Here is a 24,073-nt window from a genome sequence, read left to right as displayed (position 1 = left end):
GCTAAATGTCTCAAGAAAATATCTTCTCCAAGTCGTAGATAATACCCTGCAGTAGTCCAGAAACTGCTTCACTACTCGTTTCGAAAAAGAAATGAAATAACTGACAGCACGACCCAGCAGTAAGAACATAAGGCTACTATAGAGCTGCACAGAGCATTATTATTATTATTACTAACAATTATTACTAACAAAAGTTCAGAAGTAAGGAGTGCAGCAGTAAAGTGACTTACGAAGAACATAGTGCACACATTTTAAATGGGGTTGCAGTGTGCAGGTCAAGCATATGCTGCATTGGAGAGGAGTAATGCAGGGGAAGTATGTTTTGTAACACATATCTAAGCTCACAGTGGACAGTTAGTTTCCTTATCTGAGGAGAAGTTGTAAGGAGCACTTACAATGCACCACGAATTTCTTCGTCATTCATTCTAACAAACACACACACACACACACAAAGTAAATATCATTTATCTTTCATCATTTAAAAAATAAAAGTGTTCCAAGAAAAGGCTTTCATTCTACTGTTCAGTTAGGTGCTAAATTTCGTAGTAACGTGGGGGTGGGGGTAATGGCTAATGTCCGATTGGACTCAAGGGGTAATGATCTACGAAAGGTTGGCATCCACTGCTCTAGTATATAAAACTATACTATTGTTCCCTCATAAAAGCTATTTCCTTAGGAGCGCTTATCGTCGACGTAGAGTAAAAGCTGGTGAGGGTTTATACGGAATCCTCTCCTTCATTCTCAACTCAGAGAATGAGCGGCTGAACATAAACACGGTCGTACTTCTCTTGTAGATGATCAAAGTGAAGGCTATTCCGAAAGAGCAACCACGGATTAAAACGTCGACGGAGTGCTTAGTGTAGCATCTGACGATATCGATTAAGGTTGTCTGAACCACCTGACGCCACGGGCGTGGTCGGAGTGCGATGTGCACCTAGTCTGTGGAAAACATGTTTTGAAAGTCCTCTTCTAGTCTTTCTTTTCTTAAGCACGGAAACAGTCTAAATATTCCGCCTTCCATCTCTGGTGGCTGACACTCGCCATTATCAAACCTTCGTTCTACAAAGCCTTCATTGTGAGGTGTCCTCTCTAATATCTTTGGAAACGTGCGTTGGGAGGCTAGTCTAAACAATCTCCCGACGGGAACTTTTTAAACTTCGTCTCCGATAATTTCTCACGCAGAACTGATATACCAAGATTTCAGTAAGTTATTGATGATGAATTCCAACTACAGCACAGCCCGACTAAGTAAATTTGAACAGCATGCTGCTAGGTAACTCTACAGAAAAATAACTGTCCTGTTTAGTATATTGATCTACAAACTGATATTAGCTACAGTTGACTATACTTTTAATTAGTAACTGCTCCGATACTACAGCGACACAGACGCGACGGTAGTGAGCGGGATGCTGTAATAAATAAGAAGTGAAACGAATCTACTGTCAGATGAAACATGTTTAGAGCGGATCGCACAATACGCAATTTCGGTAACAATACAGGAGCAAAATGAAGATTACTCAACATGGTAGGGAAATGCTTATATCTAAAAGAAGAATTTTTTTCCGACAAGTCCCATTTTTTGTCAACGCAACGCGTTTCTAGCGAGCAGATCCATCTGATGAATGTGATACTGTAGGGTCTGAAAGATGCCCATCTGCAGCAGGCACAACCTCTTCCCAGCCTGAAGACTTTTTAACCACGAGCTTACATGCGGAAGATTAAGTTGAATCTACTACAGATTTGTTCTTCAAATCACTCAGTTTCTTCCATTCACTCTGTGAGTCTGTACAAGTACTGAAGTAAGACGAGTACTTTTTCCCTACATCGCTATCCAGGCCTCTCGCGAGGTTATTTATCAATCAAGCCTGTCGACAAAACGTACCTAATATTTATCTATTATTGTTTAAAGTAAAATGTATAGCATTCTTTATTCTGATATGCCTATGGTTATTAGTTACGTAATGAACCCCCGTTGTGTTTTTTAGACTTTATGTGCGATACATGCACATATCAAGCACCAAAATGAGCCAAGTGCAGTTTTACTTATTATTAAAGAAATTGCGTTAAATATAGAACGAGTGTTGGCTAAGACAGATTCAAATAAAAATCCGAAACGATGGTACCAATCACAAAACAGGGTTCACAGGTCATACTGACGAGCATGAAACATGGAGCAAATTCTGCCAACGGCGAACGTAGATCTCGGGCTGTGCAGCAGATCAACGAACTAGCTATGACAAGAGAGTTCATTAACGTTTATTTCGTATCCACAGTCGTTGACTTCGCCAATTCACAATCAAATCGTCGCCTAACTTAACGTAGATCTTGGGCTACGCTACAAATCAGTGACATCACAACGAAGACCATATTGTCAAATTCCCTACTGAGTACTTTCTCGATGTTTTTATTTGAGAATGCGATTTCGAAGCATATTTAAACAATATTACGGTTCGTCCATTACAACAAAATACAGCATTACTACTTCAAAAACTACATTGAATTACCCAGCAGGAAAGTTGACACTTGCGTTATTACGCAGCTTATATCAAGAAAAACATTTCGTTGGTATCAACACCATATCAGTACCAGATCTAGAAATTTTCACCTTGCTCTCGTAAGTGCAATAACGGAGATGTGATGACGACGCAAAATTGTAACAGGCCTTCAACTGCAAAAGACGTCGCAACCGTATCCGAGGTTAACGCGGGACTACTCAAATCATTTCGAACATTGTCATTAGTTTCCGCGGAATTCCACACTGGTAACATGGAAAGATCTCAAACACCAACTTGGGCTGCAGCAGCAATTACCAGCACACATGGCGTCGCTTAATGAAGCCGCATCGCGAACGGCATAGATAATTGCGTGGCGATTTCGAAGTCACCAATCGTTGCCGGTAGCCAGCCAAGGTGGTCGGAAGGCCGGATACGATGACTGCCTGACAGATGGCACTGCCACCAACGTGACAAGAAAAGGGAAGAGGCGGAAGGAAGGTCTTGCGTGCCCGGCGCGTGTCACGGGGACTCAACAGCAGGGGCCTTGGCGACTCAATAGCTATAAACAACAAACAGCCCCTCCTCGCCCAGGCGGCAGGCGTGAGCGCACATCTGCTAGCGTCGACGAGAAGGGGGGCCTACACCGCTGGCGCTAGTTTCACAATAATTCAGATAGCAGTGCCCTTTTCCTGTACGTCTCTTATCCAATATTCATTTATTATACAAGTATTGTCTTCACGTCTGATGACAAAATATGAAAACGGCAGAAATATTATATATTCTGTAGTAGTTCAAACTAACATGCATTCAAAAACATTACTATAAATTCCCTCTGCCCACTCCTCTCCCCCCGCCCCCCCCGCCCCCCCTGCGATTTCCACACGGCGGGCGCGACGATCTATGAAACCAAAGTCCATCCTTTGGCCACTGAAAATTAAGAAAGACTTATATGATGAAAGATTTATATGAATCAATAACACAAAATGCCGCCCAGTGTGGCTGAGCGGTTCTAGGCGCTTCAGTCTGGAACCGGGCTGCTGCTACGGTCGCAGGTTCGAATCCTGCCTCGGGCATGGATGTATGTGATGTCTTAGGTTAGTTAGGTTTAAGTAGTTCTAAGTTCTAGTGGACTGATGACCTCAGATGTTGAGTCCCATAGTGCTCAGAGCCAATAATACAATATGTTTGTTTTTTGAGTAGAAGTTGTAGAGTCCCAAGACGAGAGAAGATCCCAAATAAAGAAACAGTGAAGTGAATAAAAGCTGCCATGTAAATCTCAGAAGATGTGGGAAAACAGCGTTTAAAATGGAATGGGTATGCGATGAGATTAGGGGATGAACGACGGCCGAAAGAAGTACTATGTTGGCAAACTCCACACAAGAGAAAAAGACGAATGCCCTGTGCAGAAAGGAAAAATCAAGTGCAGGCGGATACGTAACGAAGACATTTGACAGAAGATTTATACAACAATCCAGAGGCTTGGATACGACTTTACGAGAAACGGCCTAAAGAGCCGTAGCTGTAGATGATGATGATGATGACGACGACGACGACGACGACGACAATAATATAGCGGCGATAACTCTGATGCAAAGGTCCTTGTGTTTTCGCCATCATCTGTTCCCCGCCGTCATCTCCTACACAAAAAACCTAGTTATCAAATGTGTAACAGGTGTACTCTTGTTAGTCTAAAAAAGCAATTCATTAAAAATTGTGCATATCTTCTTTTTTTTCTAGTCCTTCCTACTTAATGAGAATACATTCAAGAATTAAATGAAAGTGTATCGTAAACGAGCACTTTTGCAGATATATTGCTTTTTCAGTAGAATTTTTCCGGGAAATAGCATTTGGCACTGTTTGCCCATCGTATTAACACCGTAATTACTTCTCATACCCATTCGAGTGATCGGTGTACATCCGTCGTAATTACTAATGATTTACGTCTGATTTTACAAGAAGATTAAAGATACATACGTCTTCTCACGTACATCTTGAGAATTGACGAAGACAGTAAAATTATAAACACTGGAGTTCATAAGTGAGGTCGTTGATAGTGGATCTTCCTGCGCACCTTTTGCGAGTGGGATATGGGGAAATGAAGAGGTAACCAAAACACACTCCCTATTTGCGGAGTACAACTGTAAATGCAGATTTAGATTATTATAATTATTTAATAGGATCTTTTGATGTCCTTGTTCGTTTTAGGCTGAAGTTGGTCATGACCCTCAGTCATTGCGTAATATTTATTATTTGTTGTGTTTTCGTGACACATTGCAAGAGTGGCACGAGAACTTGACATTTTCCTACTAGCGATCTCCAACAAGAGTATCTGAAAGCATAAAGGTTGGATTTTAGAATACGTGAACAAAGAAAAAGCCTACACTGTGCATAACCTGTTTTTAATTAAAGTTATTCCAAAAATGAAAATGTCGGACCTACTGAATGAGAAAAATGCTTTTGGATGGTGTTTGTCAGGAAGAAAACAAGATGCAAAGAATAAAGTAAAAGAGCCTATTTACTGCCTTTTATATACTGTTTGTATGTTATATTTTCTCGCGGAAATAAATGTATACCAACATCTACTAAGAAATTTGCTTTTGTCATTAATAAATTTTTTATTGTCATTTCTGAATTTTAAAACCATATTTGATGTCCGAAATTGGCTGTCAGAAGATTTTTTTTTTACAGATGAACTTTATTCCATCATGTATTACGTTACTGCCCAGTTGTTTCGTTGCTATAATAACTTCACTGTCATCGCTCGGGTGCCTACTTACACAGCAAACGGCACTCACACGACACGGAATTTTTGGCGCTCACGTGTAAACAAGAGTAACCAGAGATGCAAGGCTAAGTACAGAAATAATACGCCAGGGGCGCTGCAGTACACTCACTTGTAACCGGTAGGCGGTCGAAACAAGAAAGTCACTCATCTAAAGAGGGCTTTGCAGCCCTTAATTTATGGTCAAAAGACTACGTTGTCCAATCCATGAATCTGCGCGAATTCTAACTGTAAACCTCTAGAACCGGTTGACTGCGTACTCGAAAGAACTGGTCGCAAAGTTCTAGAATTAATTGAGATTTCTCTTCTTCCTCCTGCCGCCTGTGAAAGCTCCTGTAAATGAAAAAAACTTTGCTGTCAGATTTGCTGTTTACTACCCAGAGAAATGTCAAACACGCACACAAACCAAACAAATTTCTCAAATGTAACACATTCACGCAGTCGCTGAGAATTGTGTTTCTCGCTGTGGGGCGACGCGCGTATTCAAATGCCCCAGGCTTTGAATGTCACGAACTTTTACTCTGAAAGTGGTAAAAGTCGTTTCTTTTTTTTCCCTACTAATCACAAATTATGTGATACCTCGTTTATTCAGAAAGCTCTCTCGTTGAAGGGTCACACAAAATTGTATCCAAGCTGTTCGTGGCGCCTGGCTTATAGGTACTACATCATACATTTTTGTATTGCTGGTAGCATAATTGGTAGAGTCGAGCGTGAGCCATCGGTGGTACACGCTGGCCGATGGGAGGATATAGAGTGAGCCACTGGTGGTACATCCCGGCGTGTACATGTTAACCTCTCTTTTCAAGCAGATGTTAAACTGTGAATACTGTTTCGCGAAGTATTTTGAAATTATAGTGGGCACTGTACGCGATGCGAGGCAGGAACGATAGCGCTTCGATTTCTGCTCTAGTTTCCATACCTATGAAACATATTCTGGTACACACTCTTCATCCCACTTGGTGTCTCTTCAGTTTCTTGTACAACGGCCAGAACTCGTGCCTCTGTCTCTACAGGAGTCTCGCAGCAACGCAGACGTTAAGTGACGTCAGGTAACTGTCTCACGTAGTACACATCATCCTGTCTACCATACTGCATACCAGGACAAGCAACTCAAATTACAATGAAATGAATACCCCTAGCTGCATACAGGCGTTGATATAAGTCTATGGGGACAGTTGAAAATGTGTGCCCCGACCGGGACTCGAACCCGGGATCTCCTGCTTACATGGCAGACGCTCTATCCATCTGAGCCACCGAGGACACAGAGGATAGTGCGACTGCAGGGACTTATCTGTGGCACGCCTCCCGTGAGACCCACGTTCCCAACTTATTGTCCCGCACTATATTCACAGTGCCCCTGCCCATTATACTCATTACTCGCGGCTTTTTGCCGATTCCCGTAAGAGTTCGGGCACTGTTTGTGCATCTGCACAGAAGAAGATGGTCAAATGGCCGGTGAGCCTTAAATACATATATGAAGATGGCATCTGTTCTTTCGGACATGTCCGAAAGAACAGATACCATCTTTATATATATACAAGCAAATCGACGTTTTTCTCTCCCTCAACAGACGTGGACGCGTTACACATCTGAACCGAAACAGTCGTACAACGCAAACGATAGTCAAAATGTTTTGTACACAATACTCCCTGCAAATCCCAGAAGTTTGTAACGGAAATTTCCGAACACCCTGTAGATAAAGTTCTGGCAAGCAACTGGCTATTTTTTGACAAACGCGTGCGTAAACGGTCAGTCTAACTTATCAAACCGGCCGTCGATGAACATCTCTCTCAAACACAAACTAGTGAAGTCAGACAAATCGAGTGATCGTTTACAGGAATCTCAAGGCTGGTACTTGGGAGGCGCTTACTCACCAGCGCGAGGAACTTGAGGAGAGCGCGGTCGTCCTCGGGCGCCGCGTCCGAGCCCGGCTGTCGCCCGGACGAGCCATCGCCGCCGCTACTGCTGCTGCCGCTGCTGCTGCTGCTGCTGCTGCCACCTCGGCGCCAGCGGCGGAATGCGTTCAGCGCCGTGGGCCCGGGCGACGCTTGTCGCCAGAAGTCGCTCACATCCGCAGCCTGCAATCATAGAAATACATCATCAATCGTCTGCTGCTTGACACGCTTATGTCGATTAAATATCTAGGCGTAACGTTGCAAAGCGACATGAAATGAATCGAGCGCGTGAAGGCCGTTGTAGTGAAGGCGAATGGGCCACTTCGGTTTAACTTGTGCGACCCATTCTTGAGTACTGCTCGAATGTTTGGGATCCGTACCAAGACGGGTTAAAGGAGAAGACCTCGAATATTACAGAAATGCTGAGTGAATTCAAATGGGAATCCCCGGAGGAAAGAAACGTTCTTTCCTCAAAATTCTGTTGAGAGACTTTGTGTAACAGGCATCTGCGACGGACTGCACAATGATTCTACCGCCACCAATGTACATTTGCGAAAGGACCGCAATGACAATGTAATTGAATAATTGAAATCTGGGCTGATACGGAGGCATACAGAAAGTCGTTTTTCCCCTCGCTCCATTTGCAAGTTGACCAGAAAAGGAAAAGACTAGCAGTAGTGCAAGATACCCCATGTCATGCACCGTATAGCGCCTTGCAGAGTATGTACGTAGTTGTGGAAAAGTCTGATCTTTTCCTTGCGCCTTTGTCCCGCATCGGCGCAGGGTTCGCATGCTTATTTATGTACTCGGCGTGTTTAATTTAAGAACGGAATATGCGTACCCTAATTGCATGCGTCATGTGAAATTGAGCGAAAGTTTTCTAAATGTTTTCGAATCGTGTAACTGAAGCGGGACTTGAGAAACAGCCCAGTATTCACCTAGTGGAATGAGCGAAACTGCCTAAAAACCATGTCCTGGCTGGCCGGCACATCAACCCTCGTTCTTAATCGCCGGGCGGATTCGATCTGGGCCGGCGCTCCTCCCTATCTCGGAAGCGGCGCTGTAACACGCACGGCTATCCGGGTATGTTGGATGTAGGACTGTATGATACACTCTGATTATTGACAAAGTTCCAATTTTAACACAAAATTTTGTACAAGTGGTGAACTAAAGCTCGGAAGTATTTGAAGAACGTCATATTCCAACCGTTAAAACAGCTGCCGATAAACAATTCTTTATTAACAACATGTTTCGATCTTCGGATAATCTTCAGGTATCTTAAAGTTATTTCTAACAGCTTAAATAGCAATATTGAAACAGTGGTGTCAAACAACATAAAAGCCCTCCTGCGCCACTGGTGTCACTTTGTATCACATCTTCCTTCCCACAGTCAAATTTGTTGAATGAAGGTGACATTTTTCCACTTACGCTTTGTCAAAAAAGTTCGTAACGACAGAGTAGTTTCGGACTTAAAATGCCGTTTTCGAATGTGTGCCCAGAACAAGGTGCCATACGAACGAAAATGATAGCGAAGTCATACGATATCCTACCAATCGTGTTGGTTTGATAGATACTTGCGACGCTCAAGAAGCCTTAATTGCACATACTATCGACACAGTTTCGGCTCAAAAACTGGCCACAGCCACTCCACGGGGCTATGCAAGTATGTCCAGAGCAAGGTACAAGGCATGAAGGACTATGCGCCCGTAGTACACGAGCCACTGCTTTAATCGTCACCGCCTTTGCTCTTCGCACCATGTTGAACTTCAGTATGCCTTTCTTTTATGCCGTGTGCCTTGATCTTTGTCATATCTGCATAGCCCAGTGGAAACGCTGTGGCTAGATTCTGGGTGAAAATATGTAGTTCCTTTAAACTCCTGATATCTGCCGTCTTTCCTTTCCTCAAATGTAACGTGTATTTTTTATTTGTATGATTCCGACTCGCTGACACGATTATTATTAGTATCATTAACAAAACGTTACAAAACTAAACTCAAGCGATGTTTATAATTAAATATAGGTACATAATATAGTTATCATGAACACATCCTTAACTTATTACTACCTGTCTACATTCTGACAAGAAAATTTTCTTCCACCTCTTGGATACGACTTCTCTGCTAGTGTGTTAACGGAAAGAGAAATTGCGTCTTTGTTTTATCCCATGAAGCACCCAACTACAGTTACAATAACACAACTTTCGATATGGGAAAATAAAACACTGCCAGTTGTGAAAGTGCGTGTTCATTCTCCAAGTCTGTAGGCAACCTGATTCAGAAGCCACGGGCACAATAGGAGACTGCCTAGCCAGCTCCGTGAGAGCGGCACAAAGAAGCTAGCGAGACGAGAGGACGCAAGCTGACGAGTACCGTTCCCGGCGCCGCGATTTCTGCGCCACCAGTTCCAATGAAGAGACGGACGTCAGGGAACGTTTTGGTTGAGTCACGTACGCTTGCAGTTCCACGAAAAGCCGCACTAAATTTCATCGCATTTGATTGCCTGTGCTTGAAATTGGCAGTACAGGTTACCGCTTCACGGCGTGCAGGTGTTCACGTACCCGCAATGTATATGACATCCGGTTAGCTTCTATTAATGAACTTAGACGAGTCAGACGCTAGTAATTTGTAATTTCAATTGCAGCACATTTCAATTTCTGTTTAGGTCGCACAAGGAGTGTCTGAATGGCTCCTATGTAATGTAATAAGTACACAAATGGGGGAATGTACGTGGATATCTAATACCCGACGAACACCTTCCACTTTAAGCTCTTCGTGCCAGTCAAGTGTCTGTTCCTGCGACAGACAAAAACCTCGTTCATTATATATTCAGTACCCTTGTCCGTACGTTTATCTCCGTTTTCTACATAGTTTGTAATTTCGTTCCAGCAGCTCTCACACTAATGCATACAGTGTCATAAAAACTAGTCCATCCCGTTCTTAATTGGCTGATTTAATTTCTCTACTTGCCCCCTCCCCCCTTCTCTTCTCTCTTCCCTCTGATGGTACTGAATCAGTCTATCATATTTCAACAAATCGCGTTTGTCGTTTTTTGCTTCCAAGATATTACCGGCCGAAGAGACGACTGTTTTGAAAAATTACCAACATTTCTTGTCATATTTTGGCCTATCCTACAGAAAATAGCCCACTTCTTCTTAGAATACAAGACTCTTACTTTCCCTAAAACACACACACACACACACACACACACACACACACACACACACACACACACACACACACACAGGATGGAGAAAAATTCGCGCACTCTGACTTCGCAGCGCCATTCCTCACATACTGACAATACAAAAATGTCTCGCACAAAATTCCGTCCTGTGCGTATTTCGGCCAGCAAATGGACGTTAAAGATTGGCAATGTGGTAACACTGTAATCACATGTACGGTAACTACTTCTGTCGGCAGACAGAGCAGTGCTGTGCAGTTGGTGCAATGAACAGTGTTTTGGGTAGGCATGCAGGAGGTCGAGAGTTCGATTCTGGTTTGAGGCATGTTTGTTTTTATTTGCTGAAAGTAGTCTGCGTGGTACGGTATCTGGCTTCTTAATCGTCATTCAACGATTACAGTGGGTCTTCTACAAAACATTTGCAATTACGTACTATAAACACAGAAACTGACGTTTTCATTGGTCAGCTTTTCAAGAAGCCTTTTGTACGTCGTGGACGCGAATTGTCTCGCGCCGCTGCATCAACTAGATTCCAAACCTGTTTTCTGGGTACTCTCCCCCAATGGTCCCTTCGAAATTATTTGCAAAGAACGTTTCTAGCCATACTGGTGATGTGAGGCCCTAACGGATAACAAGAATAACAGTATTAATCGATAGGATCACAGCAGTTTGGTCTCTTAGGAATTCACACACATTTACATTTACATGCACAGCACTACTGTTCTATCCTGACAGAGGTAGTTACCGTACACAAGATTACAGTGTTGCCAGATTGCCGATCTTTAACGTCCATTTACTGCCCGAAATATGCGCAAGATGAAACTTTGCGAGAGATTTTTATACTGCCAATATATTAGGAATTGCGCTGCGAAGTCCGAGTGCGTGAATTTTTCTTCACCCTGTATACTCTTCTGTACTGTAATGCCCGCGCACCGTAACAGACGTACAAAAGCAAAGAAAGAACTAAAACAATAAACAAATGCTACTATGGGCTTGGTTATGTTCAGAAGCTGCCTCATCCAATCGATATTCATCAGGATTGCGCCAGTCAACCTTTCATGCCGCTGACTGCTAAAGAAAGATTTAGGGTAGAGATTTTCGACAGTATCTTTCCCTAAGCGCGCTCTAAGAAATGAGGTTGCTAATGGTAGTAACCAAATCTCAGGGAGAGAGGATGTGCTGGCCGTCCAGTCTCTGCGTTAAGTGGAGGCATTAAGTTCGGCGGCTCCCTCGATGTTATGCGAGAGGAATAGGTCACGTGACGCTTCCTGTCTGTCAGCTAAGCAACACTTATATGTATATGAGAGAGTTACTTAGCTGACAGACAGGATCGCTCTCCCGCTTATGAAAGTGATAAGTAAATCAGTCGTCAACCTGAAGATTGTTTTGAACTCCGCAGTGCTTTACTAGGCACGGTCCTGTTGGAGGTATTATGTCGCTGCCTTCCTCCGACCTATGAAGTGACTTACCCAGCCAGATACAGGGAGACCTACAGTGTAACGTGTAACTCGGCATTTCTCCCATCAACAAACATTACCACACGTGTAACAAGTGACAACTGACACATTAAAACACTAGGATTGACCTGTGATCGCACTAGAAACCTGGGTAAATTAATTGCAATTCATGTTGGGTTGTTAGCTACTCCTAGTGTTCCACACTATATTCTCATTTATGTTATTTTGGCGGACGATGATTTTATTGAAGCCCGCAGCATATTAAATCGAAGTTTCTAAGCTACAATTGTTTTCGACATTTAAATGCCAACCTTCAATGGGCATCATCCAGATCCTTGAACTTCGGTTAATACGGATTATAATGGACACAAGGTTGGTAATAAGAGTGGCGCAAAGCCGCGCTTTTCACACTACTGGCCATTAAAATTGCTACACCACGAAGATGACGTGCTACAGACGCGAAATTTACCCGACAGGAAGATGCTGTGATATGTAAATGATTAGCTTTTCAGAGCATTCACACAAGGTCGGCGCCGGTGGCGACACCTACAACGTGCTGACATGAGAAAATTTTCCAACCGATTTCTCATACACAAACAGCAGTTGACCGGCGTTGCCTGGTGAAACGTTGTTGTGATGCCTCGTGTAAGGAGGAGAAATGCGTACCATCACGTTTCCGACTTTGATAAAGGTCGGATTGTAGCCTATCGCGATTGTGGTTTATCGTATCGCGACATTGCTGCTCGCGTTGGTCGAGATCCAATGACTGTTGGCAGAATATGGAATCAGTGGGTTCAGGAGGGTAATACGGAACGCCGTGCTGGACCCCAACGGCCTCGTATCACTAGCAGTCGAGATGACAGGCATTCTTATCCGCATGGCTGTAACGGATCGTGCAGCCACGTGTCGATCGCTGAGTCAACAGATGGGGACGTTTGCAAGACGACAACCATCTGCACGAACGGTTCGACGACGTTTGCAGCAGCATGGACTATCAGCTCGGAGACCATGGCTGCGGTTACCCTTGACGCTGCACCACAGACAGGAGCGCCTGCGATGGTGTACTCGACGACGAACCTGGGTGCACGAATGGCAAAACGTCATTTTTTCGGATGAATCCGGGTTCTGTTTACAGCATCATGATGGTCGCATCCGTTTTTGGCGACATCACGGTGAACGCGTATTGGAAGCGTGTATTCGTCATCGCCATACTGGCGTATCACCCCGCGTGATGGTATGGGATGCCTTTGGTTACACGTCTCGGTCACCTCTTGTTCGCATTGACGGCACTTTGAACAGTGGACGTTACATTTCAGATGTGTTACGACCCGTGGCTCTACCTTCAATCGATCCCTGTGAAACCCTACATTTCAGCAGGATAATGCACGACCGCATGTTGCAGGTCCTGTACGGGCCTTTCTGGATACAGAAAATGTTCGACTGCTGCCCTGGCCAGCACGTTCTCCAGATCTCTCACCAATTGAAAACGTCTGGTCAATGGTGGCCGAGCAACTGGCTCGTCACAATACGCCAGTCACTACTGTTTATGAACTGTGGTATCGTGTTGAAGCTGCATGGGCAGCTGTACCTGTACAAGCCATCCCAGTTCTGTTTGACTCAATGCCCAGGTGTATCAAGGCCGTTATTACGGCCAGAGGTGGTTGTTCTGGGTACTGATTTCTCAGGATCTATGCACCCAAATTGCGTGAAAATGTAATCTTACGTCAGTTCTAGTATAATATATTTGCCCAATGAATACCCGATTATCATCTGCATTTCTTCTTGGTGTAGCAGTTTTAATGGCCAGTAGTGTAAAACAACAGAAAACTGACAGCTTAGTGTGCAGGAGTGTAACAAGCTATATTGCATTAAGTTAGAAAGTGGAGGTTCATGTACCCCCTCTCCCGTACCTAAGGCGGCTCGCCTGACATTCGCATGCGATTACAGATTCTCCCAACAAGTTAGACACAAGTGGAAGGAAACTAATTAGGCTTGGGGTGATAGTGAGGTGTCGCGAACAGCAGTTCATGCGTGGCAGTTAGCACACACTTAACGGGCAGCCAGAAGCTTACGCAGCTTTGTCGCTGACGGCTGTACGAAAGTTTCGAGGAACGCACGCGGCTTCCCGGCCAGCGTGCGTCAAAGGGTGCTGACGAAACGTTTTGAATCACCGCCGCACTGCCAGCTAGGGTACGTGGTCGCCGGAAATGTCGATGGCGCGCCGCAAGACACTCGTCCGGCCTCCGCGCCGATAAGGCAGCCGCCGGAAGCGCGTACAGGAGGGCTGCGCGCTCGCGCCGCTGCTGCGCCGGTGCCGCAGCCATAACGATAAGCTGGCCTCGCCGACCACCAGCTGTACCAGACAGGGCGCGACAACGCACAGCTCTCGGGAGGACGGCGCCAGGGCCGAACAGAAGGGGTGACGAGATAGGCTCCAGACAAGGGCGCGGAAATTAACCAGAGAGAGAGAGAGAGAGAGAGAGAAAGGTGGGGGGACTAAGAAGAAGAGGGTTTAAGAATTAACCGAGAGGAATACGCACAAGTTTGGTCACGACAAATTGACTTTTTTATTGGTGCTGCCACTGGCGGAAAATGTCGGCGTTAGTTTAAAGATATTCATTTGTCTTCGAGCGTTGCCAATACTTTCGAGTGTGTCAGTTCTACCTTCGCACAAGCATAAAACACGGGCAACTGCGCCAGTACTGAGGGAAGGACTCGGCGCTGCCTTCCCCTCACCGCTCATCCCCCGCGCGAAGGTTTAACTCCGTGATCGTCAAACCTTTTTGCTCAACAGCCAATTCTGACGTTCTGAGGCGGCACCTACTGCCGTATATGTAGCGATCTTATTATTAATTAGTAACCTACATAAATTAGTATGTTACGAGCCACCAATGCACTAACTGTGGTAAGGATGGGATAAGTTGGCCTCCAATCCCAAAGTACTGATCGTTGTTAAGGGAAAACGACAGTGACGGTCGAAACAACTCGATTTTTTTTATTACGGAATTAGACTATATATATGTATTGAAGAACTATTCCCCAAAATATTATGCGCGAACTTCAAAAACTAACGATACTGTGAGGGTTTGAAGCCGAGGGTGCACAACACTAAACAAATTGCCACACGTTATAACCGATGCCATCACCCCTATTTATAGTCGATTTGAGCAAACTTGATTTTGCTGGAGCGTTGTTTGGGCAGTTTTACTCAAAGTGTGACCGCAAGTTTATTTGGAGATACGCTCCAAATATACAATCCAGCCGAAGCGAAATTGTCAACATTACTTCAAATTTGGCCGTATGAAAATTAAATGTAGGCCATACCGCATTAATGCACGTGACTAGTGCCATTCAAATCAAAATCGGCGATAAAATGCGCCAATTCTGTGAAAATAGAGACGCCATCGGCGATGCGCTCAGCGACGAAAAGGGCTCTGAGGACGAAAATGAAGGTTTATCAGGTCAAAGTAGCAGAAAGAGGCCATCCACTAGCCGGGGCGATAGTTATTATCGACCAGGCATCGATGATATCCCGTAAGTTTTAAGATTTCTCCCTTTTTTATATGATAAATACTTATCGAAGTTTGAACACGTATTTCTCAAAATCATGTTTTTCGGCATTGTTGTCGTCATCGGTGAGCGGCTACTGAAGCAAATATGTTCTTTGACCGAAGATTTCGAGTTTTGCCGTTTTGCGTCGGCTGAGAAGAGGACCGAGACGGTTTGAGCTAGACCGCTTCGAAATATCTGAGGGAATAATAATTCAATGTGTAAATTGATCTCACATATATAACCCAATTTCATAAGGCTAATTTCCAGTAGGAAAAAGATCTGTAGCTCATCTTGAAAAATGTGCACACGATATTGCTGCAAAACATAGCAGAGATATAGATACAGCGGAGCTAGTTGCCAAAATATTTACTTTATAGTTCCATGTGAAAAAGCTGACGACTAGTATTGTTCACTCGGCATGCCATTAGGGTATTGTGAGCGGCTTTTCAAAGTAAAGGATAAGATATGCTTATCCAAACAATGAAATAGCTTTCAGAATATTTATGACAGTGGAAGTGACTGTAGTATATTGTGAAAGCAGTTTTAAACAACCAGAGACGAGAAAAAAAATACTTAAGGTCGAGCATCGATGAAAGGTGACAGTCAAATTTAGCTGCACTGTCGGTTGAGTCCTACACATTTGCTCAACTTGACTTAAATGACGTAATAACTAAGTTCACTTCGCTCAAAGCAAGGAACCGCTACGTAAAATTAAAATGAAAACAATTCCTCAAAAGGAATACTTTCTCAACTCTTAAATTCTGACCCCTTGTCTTTTATTTCTAATTAATACCTTATGCATTATTAACAATTTACCATGATCAAATAAAATGTTCTTTATTGTACATCATACTAAAACAGTAGCTGCCGTAAAGAATATGGGAGAAGGGAGCAGGGGGCACACTAGCAGTTCTGCCAGAGGCAGAAGGTCAACCCTCTCTGGACGGGGCAGTGTCGCGATTCGCTGTTTGATACGATTCCACTACTAAAGAGGCCAGACGTCAATTCCTCCTCGGTATTTAACGCACTGATAATGATATGGGTGTTGTTGTTGTTGTTGTTGTTGTTGTCTTCAGTCCAGAGACTGGTAACATGCAGCTCTCTATGCTACTCTATCCTGTGCAAACTTCATCTCCCAGTATCTACTGCAACCTACATCCTTCTGAATCTGCTTAGTGCATTCATCTCTCGGTCTCCCTCTACGATTTTTATCCTCCACGCTGCCTTCCAATACTGAATTAGTGATCCCTTGAAGCCTCAGAACATGTCCTAGCAACCGATCCCTTCTTCTAGTCAAGTTGTTCCACAAGCTCCTCTTCTCCCAATTCTATTCAGTACCTCCTCATTGCTTATGTGATCTACCCATCTAATTTTCAACATCACAATTAGAAAGCTTCTAGTCTCTTCTTCTCTATACTATTTACTGTCCATGTTTCACTTCCATACATGGCTACACTCCATACAAATACTTTCAGAAAAGACTCCCTGACACTTCAATCTATATACGACGTTAACAAATTTCTCTTCTTCAGAAACGCTTTCCCTGCCATTGCCAGTTTACATTTCATATCCTGTCTACTTCGACCATCATCAGTTATTTTGTTCCCCAAACAGCGAAACTCATCTACTACTTTAAGTGTGTCATTTCCTAATCTAATTCCCTCAGCACCACCCGATTTAATTCGACTACATTTCACTGTCCTCGTTTTGCTTTTGCTCATATTCACCTTAAACCCTCCTTTCAAGACACTGTCCATTCCGTTTAACTGCTCTTCTAGGTACTTTGCTGTCTCTGACAGAATTACAATGTCATCGAAAAACCTCGAAGTTTTTATTTCCTCTCCATGGATTTTAATTCTCACTCCGATTTTTTTCCATTGTTTCCTTTACTGCTTACTCAATATACAGATTGAATAACATCGGCGATAGGCAACAACCCTGTCTCACTCTATACAAACTGTAAATAGCCTTTCGCTCCCTGTATTTCACCCCTGCCACCTTCAGAATTTGAGAGTATTCCAGTCAACATTGTCAAAAGCTTTCTCTAAGTCTACAAATGCTAGAAACGTAGGTTTGCCTTTCCTTAATCTATCTTGTAAAAGTCAGTATTGCCTCACGTGTTCCAACATTTCTACGGAATCCAAATTGATCATCCCCGAGGTTGGCTTCTAAGAGTTTTCCATTCGTCAGTAAAGAATTCGTGTTGGTATTTTGCAGCTGTGACTTATTAAACTAATAGTTCGGTAATTTTCGCATCTGTCGACACCTGCTTTCTTTGGGATTGGAATTATTATATTTTTCTTTAAGTCTGAGGGTATTTCGCCTGTCTCATACATCTTGCTTACCAGATGGTAGAGTTTTGTCAGGACTGGCTCTCCCAAGGCCGTCAGTAGTTCCAACGGAATGTTGTCTACTCCCGGGGCCTTGTTTCGACTTAGGTCTTTCAGTGCTCTGTCAAATTCTTCTCGCAGTATCATATCTCCCATTTCATCTGCATCTACTTCCTCTTCCATTTCCATAATGTTGTCCTCAAGTGCATCGCCCTTGTATAGACCCTCAATATACGCCTTCCACCTTTCTGCTTTACCTTCTTTGCTTAGAACTGGGTTTCCATCTGAGCTCTTGATATTCATGCAAGTGGTTCTCTTTTCTCCAAAGGTCTCTCTAATTTTCCTGTAGGCAGTATCTGTCTTACCCTTAGTGATATATGCCTCTACATCCTTAAATTCTAGAAATCCCTGTTTAGGCATTTTGCACTCCCTTCGATCTCATTTTTGAGGCGTTTGTATTCCTTTTGTCTGCTTCATTTGCTGCATTTTTATATTTTCTCCTTTCATCAATTAAATTCAATATATCTTCTGTTACGCAAGGATTTCTACTAGCCCTCGTCTTTTTACCTACTTGATCCTCTGCTGCCTTCACTATTTCATCTCTCAAAGCTACCCATTCTTCTTCTACTGTACTTCTTTCCCCGGTTCTTGCCAATAGTTCCCTATTACTAGGACCAAGAAAACTGGCCTCATGACCCGGAGGAACGGGACTCTAAACTTCTTCCGGCCTCCTAATCGTTAGTACTTTACTTAACCTCTAATTCTCCTCTTTCTCAGTTTTAGCTCGCGTGTGGCAGGCTCTGTTAACGAGAAACTTCTGCCAGTTAACGCGCCAATCTCATCAAAAATAGATAGTACCGAATTTTTTTAAAAAAGAGCTGTAACATTATAAATACGAGAGAAGAAATGTGGGAAAGAAGGTCATTCAATTCGATGATAATTTCGGTATTTTTTTTAGAGCGATTTGAAACACTTATGTTTGCAAACAGTGTTACATTATTAAATAACTGTTACATATTTTATTAATTCTCATTTACAGAAATCGATGTAACCTATGTATAGGGAAAAAGCTGAAGAAGTGCATTTATTTGAAAAGGGAAATGGCGAAAAACACACGACTTTTCACTATCTAAGAACACACTGTGGAAGAGAAAAAGTCGCTTTTCACCACGCAGCTACTAAATTTGTTTATTTTTATGCCAGTTTTAGGGCATTATAGCTCCATTTTCAATGCAGAAAATTCACATACTGCCGACACTATTGGTTCATACAGCGACCAGCAAATTAGCCTTTTTTTTATTTGTTTTAGTCTACAACAGAAATTTTATTTCGTGAAATGATCACAGGTTCCGGAAAGATCATTAGACCCAATTTCAGTGGTTTAAGTAAGTTTGACAGCTGTAGCAGAGCTAATCCGTAGCTGGGTGCTTTTCTTGTCGGCAATTACCCAAATAGAAAAATCGCGTACGCCATCTATCTGTGAAATAGCCTTGCTGTGCAACTGTTCATATTTTCATGGAATGTGCTTCTGAGTCGGAGATGCGGAATTAGCTCAGCATTTGCGTAGGACAGTATTGTGCAGAAGGTCCTAAAAGACATATTCAAGTAGACTGCTGCACGAGGTCAATAGTCGTCAGTCTAATGACTGAATTTGATCCAGGTCTGTCTCACATTTGACGCCTAGTACGTTAAAGTTGTCGTAACATGCACTTGAAGTATACTCGTTAAATTCCTGTGTAACCGTATATTCAAATAACCGGAGGCCATCCGACAACCGTTACATAATGGGTAAGGCAAGGTCGTAACACAATGGAGTGGCACACTCGATAACATTACGTTTCAGATGCTACATTTACAAGAGGAGTCCAAACTCGGTTTTTGTAAACCCATTTCCCAATGCCGCTTCGGACACGTCGTCTAAACACTGCAATATCGATTTTGGAAATGAGGTCCTAGCTGCTGGATTTCCTCTTTCAGAATCAATTTTCACTCCATTGCAAACACTCAGCCATTTTATCAGGTTGAAACTAGTTTTTATAATTGTCGGCTGAACTTGACGGAGTAACTGCAGCGTAGGACAAACAGAAATATTTAACTGAAGAGAAACGGCCATCAGAACAGCTGATTTCCATGGGCAATTTGTGCTAAAAATTGACAATTTTTTATTTCAATGACTAGGATTTATAATTTGAGATTTTTCGCACTTGATGCAATTATCTGTGTTGAAATATCGCATGGAGAAAGCTTAAAAAATATTTCGTCCGATCTCGATAAGATAAAGATCTCAAAGAGGCCTTGCTTTCACTGTACAAAGATGTAAAATTATGTACTCCATAAAAAGCAAACCAGTAGTATCCTAGGCCTACAAAATCAATGAGTCAACTGGAATCAGTCAACTCATACAAATAAAGTTGTTGCCGATTAGAAACCAATTTTTGTGTGTTGCGCGGTGGACACAAAAGCACATCATCGTTACGCACAGATTCCAACTTTCAAAAATCGAGAGATTCAGTTTTAAAAATCTGGAGGTGCAAATGACAAAAAGCCGCGGCTCAGTTTCACTATAATCTCGAGACAACTGATGTGTCTTTCCCTATCACGTCACAAAACAATACAACATCTATAAAAACGAAAATGACTTCACTGAGACTATCGCAAAATGTTGATTCGTAATATAAGGAAAAGGCAACCACTTACCTATAGCGTACTGGTGCGTGGTGCACAGAAAACAGTTAACCTATTTATTTCCGTCATAACACTTCGACCATAAGTTTTAATCATCTCATTTCAACTTCTTAATACTACGAATATTACGATTATGGTGGTTGCGAAATGACCGCTTATACAAAAATAAAGTCTTTTCGGGATTCCGGTAACAAAATTACACTCTCAAACATTCATTCTAAAGATTTAGACCGACTATAAAAACGTTGAATAATAAGCGACTGCGCTTAAGCATAATGACAACAAACAAACAAACCCAACCAGAGCACAACACGAGTAGACACTCAACAAAATGCGCGGGAATACGTATATGATTAATGACCACAAGACTTCTGACCATTTAGCAAAACTGAAATGGCGGGTGTTCAAAACAAATGTATTAGGTTCGACAATAATTATTTTAAAAAATGGGAAAAATAATAGTACAATCTGGAGGCTGGAGAAAAGTGGAAAATATGGAGTCTCCTGCCTAAATCGGTAGAGTAGGTGGGTATGATTACGTCATTGTCCATACACGTACGGTACTGGTTACAACAATTTGTGTAAGGTTATGAAATGTAATGATCAGCTCTAAGTAAAGCAGGTGGTCGAAATCAGTTCATCAGCAAGATATTAAGAAAATGCTCACGAAACATTCGTGCCGTCCATCCTAGAATACTGCTCAAGTTTGTGCGACCCGTATGATATAGGATAGTGAACGTATACAAAGGACGACAGCACGAATGGTCGCACGTTTCTTCGACCCCTGAGAGACTGTCAAAGAGATTCTGAAAAACCTGCAATGCCGCAAAGTAACCTGCGAAAGCCTTCTTTCAAAGTTTCAAGAGCTAGCTTTAAGTTAGGAATGTAGGAATATACTACAACCCTCTACGGACTGCTTCAGTATGTATCGTGAATGCAAGATTATAATAATTCATTAGGGGATGCGGCTTAAGCAATCATTCTTCCCATGCTCCTCACGCGAATTGAAGGGGAAGACGAACTATAAACTGGTGCGACGGGAAGTAGCCTCTGCCATGCACTTCACAGTGACTTGCATAGCAGTAGATGTGGACAACTGAAACGTCGATAGCTGATCGGGCTAACATAACCGATTCAGTAATTTGTGACCGTTGCGCGGAGCGCCACTTGTGCGGATATAGAAAAAAAATTGAAAATTTGTGGTAAGGTCTTAAGGGACCAAACTGCTGAAAGACGCCCTAGACCGCGACGCTACCCCGCGCGGCCGGATATGGAATGTTAACATTTCTGCGGAGCCCAGGACACTTCAGTTGTTTCTTTCCTTCACATTCGTTGCCTTTGTCAACTTTCAAATAAACTATCACATTCCAATGTATCCTAGATTTCGTAGTCCTCGCTAATTCACAGCTAAACAATCACCTACCAACATAATCTAGATCTCTGGCTAAGCTACAGATCAATCTGTCACCACAACCACCTGCGAAAAGCCGCACATCCCAGCAAGAACCTCGCGCTCCGCAGAAATGTCTCCCACAGAAGCTTCACTCCGCACAAGTGTTTCAGCTCTCCGATTCGGACCTTAACACGTAAACAAGACAGCGAAGAACCGTTTCCGAAGTTCGTTTTCGTCTTCAGGTGCTTGCTCGGCTGGAAAGTGGTGGTGGTGGGTCCCCAGAAGGGGAGCGTCGCCGGGCGCTGGAACGCGCTTTCCCGCCGCCATTGACGTCACAGGAGGCGCGCTGCTCCCACGCGCCACTGAGCGGCTTTCCTCGCCGGCGCGCAGCCTCTCCCAGCTCGGCTGGACTACGACTCTAGCGAGAGAGGAAACAGCCGAGAATCGCTCAGCCACTGCCTAATAACGGTCAACGGCCTTGCCCCAGTGGATACACCGGTTCCCGTGAGATCACCGAAGTTGAGAGCTGTCGGGCGTGGCCGGCACTTGGATGGGTGACCATACAGCCGCCATGCGCTGTTGCCATTTTTTCGGGGTGCACTCAGCCTCGTGATGCCAAACGAGGAGCTACTCGACCGAATAGTAGCGGCTCCGGTCAAAGAAAACCATCAAAACGGCCGCGGTGTGCTGACCACATGCCCCTCCTATCCGCATCCTCAACTCAAGATGACAAGGCGGTCGGATGATCCTGATGGGCCACTTGTGGCCTGAAGACGGAGTGCTAGCTAGACTGCCTAATAACATGGTATCAGTAGTACTTAGCTCAAGAATACATGCATTACCTCTTTCAGTAAGAACCGAGCGACAAAATTTTACTTTACACAGTAATAAAAACCGCCTCTAAGACGTATAATTCAGTATTTTGCATGTTATGCAAATTAAGTTGTAGGTACTTTAGTATACATACTGTTAATCACTGGATGGCAGAGGAGGCCCGATGATCTCATAGTGTTATTCAAAGAAGAAATGTTAATGTAGAATAGTAAAATTACTTACATTAATAAAAATTATGAACACAAGATCGTGGAAATACTTTACGTCTAACGAAGAAATTTTAAATTCAAGCAAGTAAATTTATTTTATCATTAATAGAAAGACAGATAATATTTCGGTTTAGTCAATAAAACAAACTGTTGCATCTTACAAGTGAAGAAAGGCAGTGATTATTTTACATTCGTCCAGTGTATAAAATAATTACATAAAAAAGTAAATGGCAGTGAAGCACAATGTAGAAGGAAAGTGTGGCTAAAGAAAGGCTGAAGGGGAGGAAGGAAGCTCAAACACACATTCCTTCTGCAAAACACAGAGCGACAGACCAGCAGGAAAGATGTAGTGGAGAGTGGAGGGGCAGGAATGAGGCACTGTCAGACTGAGTTCTGTTTAAATTGATCTCCTAGTTAGAGCTTTACCTGCATATGACTTAATGCAATCCGGACTAGTGAAATTTGAAATTTGTGGTAAGTTCCTATGGGACCGAACTGATGAGGTCATCGGTCCCTAGGCCGACACACTACTTAATCTAACTTAAACTAACTTACGCTAAAGACGACACACACACACACACACACACACACACACACACACACACACACACACACACACACACGCCCGAGGGAGGACGACACTAACCTCCGACGGGGGGAGCCGCGCGAACCGTGGCGAGGCGCCCCAAACCTCATGGCTACCCCGCGCGGCTCCGTACTAGTGCCCGGGTTCGACAAGCAACATAAGGACTGGTGTAAGATGAAAGTTTGACTCCGGAAACAGCGAAAATGCTTATCGATCATGGACGAGCTGGCGTTTAAATTAAAAGCTTACGCGGTTTAATTTAATGAAAAATCAACAAATGAGTAGGAAGCAGCCAGGTGTTCTATATTATTACGCATGACAATACCACGAGAAAATGAAACCGATTCAAACTTGGTAGTATGAATGTGCCTTCCGCAAGGATTCGATTCAAACCTGATTGTATCCCTTATAATGTACACGGGTATAACAATAGGAATTACAACGCATATCACACGACTGATACATTTCGCATGGCACCAGCACCACTGTGAAATACAGAACTATTTGAATCCTCAACTGAAGTCAGCGCCAAGTGCTTTTCAATCCGTGAACAAACAAAATGGCTCCATCCCGTTCCTCAAACTTTAGTATGTGGTGTATCGTAACAAGGCCGAGAAAGTTGTTACGGCATTTAGCACTAGCACTTCAGACTGCTGTGTCTGCACAATCTACTCA

At 43.3% G+C, this 24,073-nt stretch overlaps 1 protein-coding gene and 1 non-coding gene across 6 annotated transcripts in view; both read right to left on the bottom strand.

The window, feature by feature from the left end:
* LOC124792313 (inositol-trisphosphate 3-kinase homolog) overlaps positions 1-24,073 on the bottom strand; it is a 501,596-nt gene that overhangs the window by 9,404 nt on the left and 468,119 nt on the right. For all 5 annotated transcript variants that reach the window (XM_047257930.1, XM_047257931.1, XM_047257933.1 and 2 more), the window contains one exon: positions 7,152-7,355. In XM_047257930.1, the coding sequence (XP_047113886.1) occupies positions 7,152-7,355 (204 nt within the window). The remainder of the gene's footprint in view (positions 1-7,151; positions 7,356-24,073) is intronic.
* Trnat-ugu lies at positions 6,464-6,537 on the bottom strand. Its single transcript has one exon. It is a non-coding gene; the product is annotated as a tRNA-Thr (tRNA).

This window comes from Schistocerca piceifrons, chromosome 1 (assembly GCF_021461385.2).
Source record: "Schistocerca piceifrons isolate TAMUIC-IGC-003096 chromosome 1, iqSchPice1.1, whole genome shotgun sequence".
Taxonomy (NCBI): Eukaryota; Metazoa; Arthropoda; class Insecta; order Orthoptera; family Acrididae; genus Schistocerca; species Schistocerca piceifrons.
The sequence above is the reverse complement of the archived record's forward strand: the minus strand, read 5'-3'. Positions and strand labels throughout refer to the sequence as shown.